The sequence below is a fragment of the Colobus angolensis genome, unplaced genomic scaffold (assembly GCF_000951035.1).
Source record: "Colobus angolensis palliatus isolate OR3802 unplaced genomic scaffold, Cang.pa_1.0 Scaffold527, whole genome shotgun sequence".
Taxonomy (NCBI): Eukaryota; Metazoa; Chordata; class Mammalia; order Primates; family Cercopithecidae; genus Colobus; species Colobus angolensis.
The window spans coordinates 519854-530889 of NW_012118788.1; the positions used below are offsets into that span (position 1 = coordinate 519854).

At 57.3% G+C, this 11036-nt stretch overlaps 3 protein-coding genes across 7 annotated transcripts in view; 1 reads left to right on the top strand and 2 right to left on the bottom strand.

The window, feature by feature from the left end:
• MMP11 (matrix metallopeptidase 11) overlaps positions 1–4558 on the bottom strand; it is a 16526-nt gene extending 11968 nt beyond the window's left edge. Inside the window, exon 1 of the mRNA XM_011960861.1 lies at positions 4435–4558. Coding sequence (XP_011816251.1) covers positions 4435–4558 — 124 coding nt within the window. The remainder of the gene's footprint in view (positions 1–4434) is intronic.
• CHCHD10 (coiled-coil-helix-coiled-coil-helix domain containing 10) overlaps positions 4398–11036 on the top strand; it is a 13103-nt gene continuing 6464 nt past the window's right edge. Inside the window, exons 1-4 of one of the 4 annotated variants that reach the window (XR_001003885.1) lie at positions 4398–5244; positions 5486–5705; positions 6824–6971; positions 7073–7248. Coding sequence is in view for 3 of the 4 variants with exons in the window: in XM_011960851.1 (XP_011816241.1) it covers positions 5204–5244; positions 5486–5705; positions 6803–6971; positions 7073–7092 (450 nt within the window). In the remaining variant the exon portion in view is untranslated. Of the gene's footprint in view, positions 5245–5485; positions 5706–6802; positions 6972–7072; positions 7266–11036 lie in introns of those variants that run through there. The other 3 variants (XM_011960851.1, XM_011960852.1, XM_011960853.1) reach the window with 3 other exon arrangements.
• LOC105525281 (chromosome unknown open reading frame, human C22orf15) lies at positions 7236–10079 on the bottom strand. 2 transcript variants are annotated; one of them, XM_011960849.1, is made up of 6 exons: positions 9770–10079; positions 8927–9013; positions 8703–8840; positions 8387–8461; positions 8198–8307; positions 7236–7378 (listed from the first exon to the last, which is right to left on the bottom strand). In XM_011960849.1, the coding sequence occupies exons 1-6, from the start codon at positions 9792–9794 to the stop codon at positions 7367–7369; spliced, it is 447 nt and encodes a 148-aa protein (XP_011816239.1). In that variant the 5' UTR covers positions 9795–10079; the 3' UTR covers positions 7236–7366. The 2 variants fall into 2 exon arrangements, with proteins under 2 accessions (XP_011816239.1, XP_011816238.1); XM_011960848.1 differs by having other exon boundaries at positions 7238–7378; positions 8698–8840.

An 11036-nucleotide genomic window follows, 5' to 3' on the forward strand; every position in this document is an offset into this window, starting at 1 on the left:
CCGCCTTTTGTTCTGAACTCTCCTAGCCGCCGCGGCCCGGGTGGGGGAGGTGAACGGGGAGGGGACGGCCCAGCGGGGTCGAGGGTCGGAGACAGGGTCCTGCCCCGGGGCTGGCCAAGTCCCTGTCTGGTGCTGGGTGACCCTGGCCAACCCGTGCCACTCTGGGCCTCAGTTTCTCCGCTGGGTGGTGGCCGTCCAAAGTCTTAGACTTGGCTAGAGTCTGAGAGGAGTCGGGTTTCATGGGTCCCATCCGTACCCCCACCTTTGGAAGGCGCATCCCACTGGGTCTCCTTGGTGGCCTGACCTCTGACCTCTGCTAGCTTGTGACAGGTGGTCCTACCCACAAGCAAGTTCCCCCACCCCTCAGAGCCTCAACGGATCCTTCTAGAATATGACACAATAGCCCCTCTGAGGAAAGGGATATTATTTTATTCATTATTATTATTTTCTTTCGAGACACAGTCTCTCTCTGTCTCCCAGGCAGGAGTGCAGGCATGTGATCTCCACTCACTGCAACCTCCACCTCCCAGGTTCAAACGATTCTCCTGCGTCAGCCTCCCAAGTAACTGGGACCACAGACGTGTGCCACCGTGCCCGGCTAATTTTTGTATTTTTAGTAGAGATGGGGTTTCTCCATGTTGGCCAGGCTGGTCTCGAACTCCTGACCTCAAGAGATCTGCCCGCCTTGGCCTCCCAAAGTGCTGGGATTACATGAGTGAGCCATTGCACCTGGTCAGGAAAGGGATATTAAAATGTGTCCCAGGGGAAAGTGAGGCAAATGGCAGGGACTGGCCAGTCCTTCAGCTTGGATAGACCAAAGCTTACAGATAGGGAAACTGAGGCTCCAAGAGGGAGGAGCCAGGCTTTTCCATACCAGCAGACAAGTGGAGGGGTCAGGAGGTCCTCTAGCTGGTCAGCTGGGGGGAGGGTGCTGTCAGAAGGATGCGGGAGGTGTATGAGTGGAGTACTGGGCCCCCAGGGTATACCCTGGTCAGGGCCCAGCAAGCCCCTGGGGACCCCTCCAGGCTAGCCACCTGAGACTTGAAAGAAAGGAGGTGAGAGGCTGGGGCACAGTGAGTCACGCCTGTAATCCCAGCACTTTTGGAGGCCGAGGCAGGTGGATCACGAGGTCAGGAGTTGGAGACCAGCCTGACTAACGTGGTGAAACCCTGTCTCTACTAAAAATACAAAAATTAGCCAGCCATGGTGGCACATGCCTGTAAGCCCAGCTATTCAGGAGGCTGAGGCAGGAGAATCACTTGAACCCGGGAGGCGGAGGTTGCGGTAAGCCGAGATTGTGCCATTGCACTCCAGCATGGGCAACAGAGTGAAACTCCATCTCAAAAAAAAAAAAAGAAAGGAGGTTAGACTCAAAGGAGGGGGTGTGTCCACATTCTGGAAGGGATCCTGCAGTCTCATCCCTGATTTTTGGGGTTACCCAATCCTGCTGTACACCCCCTGAAATGATGAAGGGCCTCACCACCTCACCAGGCGACCTGTTCCATCATGGGTGGCCCTGCAGAGCCACAATCCAGGCAGTGGCTCCCATCCTGGCAGGCAGCGCTCTGAGCTGCTCTAAGGTGAAGCTGTAGTCAGGAAGCCTGGGCCAAGAAAGGGAAGCGGGTGGGGAAACGTTTCACAGCTTATTCAAGAAGACTCCACAGAGACTCCTAGAGGGCAAGGAGAAGTAAGACAGCAGTGATTTTTACAACCTAAACAGTTCATAATCTTTTCTTTCTCTTCTTTTTTTTTTTTTTTTTTGAGACGGAGTCTCGCTCTGTCGCCCAGGCTGGAGTGCAGTGATGCGATCTCGGCTCACTGCAACGTCCGCCTCCTGGGTTCACGCCATACTCCTCCCTTAGCCTCCCAGTAGCTAAGGGAGGAGAAGCTGGGAGTAGCTGGGACTACAGGCTCCCGCCACCACGCCCAGCTAATTTTTTATATTTTTAGTAGAGACGGGGTTTCACCATGTTAGCCAGGGTGGTCTCGGTCTCCTAACCTCGTGATCCACCCGCCTCGGCCTCCCAAAGTGCTGGGATTACAGGTGTGAGCCTCCGCGCCCAGTCTTTTTTTTTTTGAGACCAAGTTTCGTTCTAGTAACCCAGGCTGAAGTGCAACGGTGCGATCTCAGCTCACTGCAAGCTCCGCCTCCTGGGTTCAAGTGATTCTCCAGCCTCAGCCTCCCGTGTAGCTGAGATTACAGGTGCCCACCATCACACCCAGCTAATTTTTGTATTTTTAATAGAGACAGGGTTTCACCATGTTGGCTAGGCTGGTCTTGAACTCCTGACCTCAGGTGATCCACGTGCCTCAGCCTCCCAAAGTGCTGGGATTACAGGCATGAGCCACCACACCTGGCAGGCAATCTTTTCTTTAAAGTCATTCACTTTTATTTATTTTTATTGTTTTGAGACAGGGTCTTGCTCAATGGTGATCTTGGCTCACTGAAACCTCCACCTTCCAGGCTCAAACGATCCTCCTGCCTCAGCCTCCCAAGTAGCTGGGACTACAGGTGTGCATCACTATGCCCTGCTAATTTTTGTATTTGTTGTAGAGACAGGGTTTCACCATGTTGGCCAGGCTGGTCTTGAACTCCTGAACTCAAGCAATCTGCCTGCCTAGGCCTCACAAAGTTCTGGGATATAGACATGAGCCACTGTTCCCTGCTAAAGTTCCTCATTTTTAAAAAGTAGGCATTTCAGGCCGGGCGTGGTGGCTCACGCCTGTAATCCCAGCACTTTGGGAGACTGAGGCAGGTTGATTATGAGGTCAAGACATCGAGACCATCCTGGTCAACATGGTGAAACCCCATCTCTACTAAAAATACAAAAAAATTAGCTGGGCATGGTGGCATTCACCTGTAGTCCCAGCTACTTGGGAGGCTGAGGCAAGAGAATCACTTGAACCTGGGAGGTGGAGGTTGCAGTGAGCCGAGATCACGCCACTGCACTCCAGCCTGGCAACAGAGTGAGACTCTGTCTCAAACAAAACAAAACAAAACAACAACAACAAAACAAAAAATTAGCCGGGCATGGTGGCGTGCGCCTGTGGTCCCAGCTACTTGGGAGGCTGAGGCAGGAGAATCGCTTGAACCCAGGAGGCAGAAGTTGCAGTAAGCGGAGATCACACCACAGCACTCCAGCCTGAGGGACAGAGCAAGACTCCGTCTCAAAAAAAAGAAAAAGTAGGCATTTCAGTGCCTGTTTCAATGTCATCCTTTTAGCCTCATTTTCATTTGTGTAACCCACTTAAGTGGTCTTGGGTGCCTCCGAGGTGCAAGGCCATGCCTTGTGGAACCTGCAGTCCATCAGCCACAGGAGCTGAAGGAACAACTCTCTGCAGTTTAGGCCCAGGGGACCACCATGAGAAGTGTGCAGTTTGTTTGGTTTGACAAACAGGAACCAGGTGGCAGGGACTACATGAGCAAGGGAGTAGCGGCTGGACCAGGCCTGGTGAGTCTGCCAGGAAAGAATGGCCCACCCTTTGTGTGCTCACCTCACTGGGAGGCCACCCTCAAAGTGGGTGGTCACCCCCCTTCAGAGAGGAGAAACTGAAGACGGTGTGGGGAAGGGCCCTGTTCACAGGCTGGCTGAAAGGACTGCAGTGTGTGAGAACACAGGGCTGCACCTGACTTCCACGGAGAGCATGCATGGCCGGAGACAGCTGTGCACACACACAGCTGAGAACGCCAGGCAGGGCCAAACGCCCCAGCCACCGCTCCCCTCGCCCCTCGACCTCCTCCTTCCTTACAGAGGGGCCTCCTCTCTTACTTGGTGACCCACACCCCTAATTCCGGGTGCTTTTGTTCTTGGTGTTGCACCCTGTCCACAATCCCGGTGCCAGGAGTCCTCTGTGGGCACAGCAAACAGTGATGAGGGACAGTCCCTGCCTTAACAACCATGGCAAAGTCACCCAGAAAAGACCATAAAAACCTCAAGTTCAGCCGGGCGCGATGGCTTATGCCTGTAATCCCAGCACTTTGGGAGGCTGACGCGGGCGAATCACGAGGTCAGGAGTTCCAGACCAGCTTGGCCAACATGGTGAAACCCAGTCTCTGCTAAAAATACAAGAATAGCCAGGTGTGGTGGCATGAGCCTGTAGTCCCAGCTACTCAGGAGGCTGAGGCAGGAGAATTGCTTGATTCTGGGAGGCGGAGGATGCAGTGAGCCGAGATCGCCACTGCACTCTAGCCTGAGGGAGCAAGGTTCCATGTCATAAATAAATAAATAAATAAACCTCACGTTTCCGAAGAGCAGGAAAACGTTCTAAATCCGCGCCCCAGCTCACCTGGCCTGGAACCAAGCTGCTAAAATTGCGAGGCTACAGGCTTCAACTTGCGCTACATTTGACTGAGCTGGGCAAATGCTCCTAGGCCTTTGGGATAGACACGCTGCCTGGATGTGGCGTAAAGGCTGTCAGTGTCGGGAATTGCACCCGCGGAGCCGGGGACTAGGCGGCGGGGACGGCCCGGGGAATCTGGTGGGGTTGAGGGCCGCGCTGGGGGCCTCATCTCATCGCCCGCGGGCGCTGCGTAAGGCTGCGGGCGTTGGCAGCGCATTTTGGCCGACAGTCGAAGACGGGTTGGGACGCCCCCTCGTGGGAGTTCTGGGGATGCGTTGCTCTAGGCCTTCCCCAGGGCCGCGCTCCACTGCCCTAGGCCACCCGAGACCCCGAGGCCACGCGGTGGTCAGCAGACCCTGTCTGGTGGGAGGGGGCAGACAGCCGAGTCCGGAAGGGGGCAAAGAGCGGAGTCCGGCTTGGAACCTCGCGTCCCCTTCCCGGCTGGCCCCAGCCCGTCGCCTCCCCGTCTCCTCTCCCCTCCAGGACTCTTAACAACCCCCAACTCCGCTCCCTGCCCTCTGCGGTGGTCCTAACAGAAGGAACTGCCCCCTCCTTAAGCCCTCGGCGTTTTGCCACACTGGCCCGTGTCCCCAGAACCCGCACAGCCTGCCAAGCATAGGGAGGGAGCAAGGTCCCATTTTCAGCCAAGATCCGAAGCTGCTGGAAGGGACAGGTCCGGAGGACGGGCGAAGGGGGACAGGCTTGGGGGGCAGTGCCACCTCCCCCTTGGGGGCGAGTCCCTGAGGCCCCGCCCTGGGCCCCGCCTTTTTTGCGCCGGCTGTGACAAGCGCTGCGGCATTTGTCCCCGCGACAGAACTGCTGCCGCCATCTCTAAGGTCGCCCGGGTCCCACTGCCGCCACCATGCCTCGGGGAAGCCGCAGCATGGCCTCCCGGCCAGCCAGGTGTGAGGGAGACAAGGGCCCTGTGGGGAGGGGGTTAGGGAAGCGTGGGCACTCCCCCAAGGGCGTCCGCAGAGTGACCTTGGCTGCTGCTGCGCCATCTTGGCGGGGGGAGGGGCGGGGGAGCAGCACCCACGTGTGGAGACAGGGGTCGTCCACCTCTACGGGGGTCATTTCCAGGAGCTGCAGCGCCCCCGGCCTGAGGTCTGGCCAGGATTAACCCTGCTTCCTCCCACCTCCGCAGCCGCCCCGCCGCGCCCTCTGCCCACCCACCCGCGCACCCACCGCCCTCGGCAGCCGCCCCAGCCCCCGCCCCTTCGGGCCAGCCGGGGCTCATGGCTCAGATGGCGACCACGGCCGCAGGGGTAGCCGTGGGCTCAGCTGTGGGACACGTCATGGGCAGCGCCCTGACCGGAGCCTTCAGCGGGGGGAGCTCGGAGCCCTCCCAGCCTGCTGCCCAGCAGGTGAGCAGCGGGTCCAAGAGAAACTGAGGCAGAATTCTCTCAAGGCCACACAGGGAGCTGCCCAAGTGTTCAGTGAGGAGTGTCCGCCTGTACTCACCATTGCTTCAGCCCAGGATTCTTTGCCCGGGAAGGGTCCTAGTCCACTGGTCTTGAGTTCACTGTCACTTAGAGGCAGTTTTCCCAGCCCCTCCCTTGAGGCCAGGGTCCCTAAGCTCCCAGGGAGAGACACCAACCAGCCCTTTAAAGATGGGAAACCCAGCCCTGAGGGCTCAGAGACTTGCCCAAGGTCAGCTCACCCTAGCAGAGGGGAGGGATGGTGGATTTCCTGAGCCCCTGTTCTCCCCGCACCCAGGTCTGCACATTGTGGCCGCTGGGCCCAAGGGTGAAGGGGAGCCACTTCCCTGATGACCCTTCCCCTGCTGGGGACCCCACCCACCCTAAGCCAAAGGTGGCTTTGTGGCTAGGTCGGGGTCATGAGGATTAGTGTAGCTGAGCCAGGAAGGTGCTAAAACTTGTGGGGGTGGGGCTCATACTCTGAGAGTCCAGGCAGAGTACTGGGCTCTTCTAGAGCCTTCTTCTCCCTCTCCTGCACCCGCCCAAAGTGCCCATTAGAAGGCAGCAGAGGCCGGGTGCAGTGGCTCACGCCTGTAATCCCAGCACTTTGGGAGGCCGAGGCAGGTGGATCATGAGGTCAGTAGTTCAAGACCAGCCTGGCTAACATAGTGAAACCCCGTCTCTACTAAAAATACGAAAATTTGTTGGGCATGGTGGCAGGCGCCTGTGGTCCCGTGGTCCCAGCTACTTGGGAGGCTGAGGCAGGACAACCGCTTGAACCCAGGAGGCGGAGGTTGCAGTGAGCTGAGACTATGCCACTGCCCTCAGCTCTAGGTGACAGAGTGAGACTCCATCTCAAAAAAAAAAAAAAAAGAAAAAGAAAAAGAAGGCAGCAGAAACACGCTGTCTGTAGCCACCTCCACTGCTGGGTCACTCAGCCTGCCTAGGACCCTTGGGACACCCAGGCTGGGGATGTGGGGAGGGGCAGGTGGCCCCAGCTTTGAAATGCACCTCCAGGTACCAACTCCAAGCTGATCCTGCAGCCTCTTGCACTGTACCCCCAGGCCCCCACCCCCACTGCCCCCCAGCACCTGCAGATGGGGCCCTGCGCCTATGAGATCAGGCAGTTCCTGGACTGTTCGACCACTCAGAGTGACCTGTCCCTGTGTGAAGGCTTCAGCGAGGCCCTGAAGCAGTGCAAGTACAACCATGGTGAGTGAGTGGACCCCGACCCAGGCAGGGAGGGGGAGAGGCCGACCCTCCTCTTGCACATGCAGGCTGACCACCAGCCTGTGCTGCTCCTCCCTTCACAGGTCTGAGCTCACTGCCCTGAAGAGGTTGGTGCAAACTTGGGGGCCAGTCCTGCACCCACCTCTACTCCTCGCCGACAGCCAGACCACAACACCAGATTGTACCCGGATAGCTGGGATTGGAAGTGAGGAGGTTTCTCACCCCACAGATAACCTAAGACACAAATGTGCAATTAAAAGTTTATTTTACACCACAGCCTGTTGTGTGCCTCTCTCGATGGCCTGTCTTCAGGGAGTTCCCTGGCTGATGAGGTGGGGTCAGGATGGATGTCTCACTACAGTGTGCAATCCATCACCTTAATCAGGACCCTGGGTGGGGAGGAGGAGCCCTTTGCAATCTGCACTGTGGGTAGCACAGGACAGATACCTTGGGCAGTCCAGAGTGTGGTAGAAAGGCATTAGTAGGTGATCCCAAGGGCATCTGACACTGAGGGTGGAATTCCAGGATGAACTCATGGTTCTCCCCTTTCTCAGGGATACCTGCCACCTCTACCCTTCTTGTCTCTGCCTCCGCATCCCATCTCTGCACCCACAGCTTAGGTGCCCCCAGCAGCCTTAAATCCTGTCTGACCTTGCCCCTCTTGCTGATGCAACTTCTCAGCAATTCCAGATTCTGCAAGAGGAGTCGTGCTGGGTTGCTGTCTGTTTGCACCTGATCACACAAGGCAGAGGTCATGGCTAACCCCCTTGGATCTGAGTCCAACTTGGCTAGTCGGCAGTAGTGTGCCAGGTCCCCGGGCCTGCCAGAATGGAAGAACAAGCCCTTCGAACCCAGTGTGGGCCGTGCCATCACACACCATGCTGCTGCCTTCGTTGAGTTCGTCCAGCAGTTGTGCACTGAGCTCCTACTGTGTGCCAGCCCCTATGCCACATCTGTGAAGCCTGAGGACATTCCAGCCCTTAGTGAGCTGGCATTCCAGTGGGGTGGTGGGGACCTGTCTCAGGGTACAGTGTGTTCCGTCTGGGGGTATAGGTGCATGGAGTTGCTGTTGAGGGTCTGCCTCTCATCGTGTATGTGTCTGTCCCACAGGAAGGGGTCCCACTCTGGGTGTCTCCCTGGGTGTCCATATCTCCTCCGTACCTGGCTTCCGGTCCCGGCTAGCAAATCCTGGGTGGCAGGGAGCTCACCTTTCTGGGCCTTGAAGTGGGGCTTTGCTCATGGCGGCCACGCCGGGTGCCCATGCGCTTCCTCCAGTTGTGGCCCGCGGAGGAGAGGCCTGACAGCCTGCGCAGTTCCTCTGGAAGGCCCGGGAAGTCCTGCTGGTAGGGACTAGGGAGAAGGTGTGCCCTCCCTCTGGGCTGTACCCTGACACTCACCTGCCAGCTCTGGGTAATGGTCATCCAGGTTCTCCAGTAGGGACTCATAGCGGGTGGGGACCACATCCTCTCCCTCTGTGGCATGTGGAGAGAGGATGAAGGACACCTGACTGGCCTGATGGTCCCTACTCTGCCTCTTACTCTGGAACTGTTTGCTAGTCCAGGCTGGGGGCAGAGCATGGGGTAGGGATGGAATGGGGCTAGGTCCCCAGCTGAGGTGGGAGGCTGGACAGGGCCTTGGGTGGTCTATGGTCTGCTATGCCCCCCTCTTAGATTCTAACATAGCTGCAGGGGAGAGAAGCTTGGGCCACCTTACTGATGGTCCGAACGAGAACATATATGGCTCGCTCCTTCAGCAGGGAGTTGCCCATGGTTTGGGTCCGTGCAGCCCCTTCCTTCAGGTCCTCCTCCAGGCTCACTAGGTTGCCGTCCTCAGCCAGGAGAGCAATGGTCGCTGGGAGGACATGGAGAGAGGCTGGGCAGGGCTGGTACCCCTGCCTGGGACCCCTCAGCCCCTCCTTCTCCTCCCTGTCTCCTCACCATCTGGGGGCAACCCTGCTTTCTGCCTCAAGTGGGCGGTGAGGTTCACCAGCCTGCAAGAGGTGTTCACCAGCATGGAGCAGCCGGCTGTGGAGGAAGGGCAAAGGTAAGCATGTGGGATCTCTTACCTTCCTCCGCATCTGGGGTCCTCTGTCTCTCCCTCCCATCTCTCCCTTTCCCAGAGCTGCGACTGGGCCTAGGGGGCTAGGACTGTGCCCCAGGCACAACAGCTCCGACATCTGTTGCTTAAACTGCCTTGGAGACCCCTCCGTCCATCTCCCTTGTGTGTTGACTTTTCTCCCATATAGGGTGACCCCTAAGTGTTGGTCTCTTGAGTCCTGCAAAGCATGAAGTGCGCGCCAGCCCAGCCTCCTCCCTGGCCCCGCCCCCAAGGGACCCAGCCCATCCCCGCGCTCCCTCCCCTACCAGCTCTCCTCTTCCCCCGACCACCGCACAGGGCCCACCCGCCTCCAGCCGGAGGGACGGGGAACCTGCAACTGTGGCTAGTGTTTCAGGTGTCTGATGCACGCTGAAGCTTGAGGATCACGGATTGAATGGCGAAGAGACTGGGCGGTTTAAAAACCTGCTCCAGGGTGATGCGGCGGACGCTGGCCGAGAGGAGTCCTCGTGAATGAACAGGACTCAGCTTGGCTTTTCCCTTTAAGGGACTCGCTCCAGGTGCTCGCTTTGCCTTCTCACAGAGCCGCTTCCCCGACCCCTGCCATCTGCACCACCCCCCTTTTTCCCGCCATTGCCTCCCCACCCTCCCCAAGGGCGGAAGGAAGCAGCTTCTGAGTGTGCTCATCTCCCTACCCGCCTGCCAAGACAGGGGACCCCACTTACCCCCAAACATCACCTTGATAAACATAGCTGCAGCGGGGGAGGGAGATGTGGGGGACTTTGATCCCCCAACTCCCGATTCCCCAACTAAGGAAAGGCCTGGAGCAGAGACCTGCTTCAGGGCAGGGCTCTGGAGGGAGAAGTGGGTGTGTGAGTGCGGCTAGGTGGCCCCAGGGTCAGATCCCTGCTCAGCCACCTCTGTGGTTCTGCTGCTTCAGCCTAGTTCAAACCCTGCAGCTAGTCCAAGACTCCTGGCCTCCTATTCCTCCCCACTGAGCACTGGGCCACAGCAGCTCCCCTAAGCTTCCAAGCTGGTCTCCATGGCAGTAGGGGCGGAGACATCTAGGCAGGAAATGCCTTCCTCCCTGTATCCGGTTAACGGGACCCATGGGGGAGGGGTGGCAGAAGAAGTGGGCGCTGGCATTCCCTGAGGCGGGGAATGCCATCATTGGGACTAATTGTTTTTTTTAGAGACAGTCTCCCTATGTTGCCCAGGCTGGTCTCGAACTTCTGGGCTCAAGTAATTCTCCTGCCCCAGCCTCCCACAAGTGCTGGGATTGCAGTTGTGAACCACCTCTGCTGGATGAAGTGTAATTTACATACAGTACAGTAAAGTTCACCCTTTCTGGTGTTTTCAAGTTTCGCCAACTCTCATATAACCACCACCACAGTCAAGATACAGAACATTTCCATCACCCTCAAATTCCAGGTCCATAGCAGGTCACAAGCACCTCCTTGTTAGCACTCGCCATTAGCTAGTCCCTCACACAGGTTCTCACCGTCATTTCCTGTCTTTTATTTATTTATTATGCTTATTAATTATTATTATTATTGGGTTTTTTTTTTTTGAGATGGAATCTCCCTCTGTCACCCAGGCTACAGTGCAGTGGCACGATCTCAGCTCACTGCAACCTCCACCTCCCAAGTTCAAGCGATTCTCCTGCCTCAGCCTCCCGAATAACTGGGACTACAGGTGTGTACCACTACACCTGGCTAGTTTTTTGTTTGTTTGTTTTGAGACGGACTCTCGCTCTGTCACCTGGGCTGGAGTGCAGTGGTGCGATCTCGGCCCACTGCAACCTCTGCCTCCTGGGTTCATGCCATTCTCGTGCCTCAGCCTCCTGAGTAGCTGGGACTACAGTCGCCCACCACCATGCGCAGCTAATTTTTTTTTGTATTTTCAGTAGAGACGGGGTTTCACCATGTTAGCCAGGATGGTCTTGATCTCCTGACCTCGTGATCCACCTGCCTCGGCCTCCCAAAGTGCTGG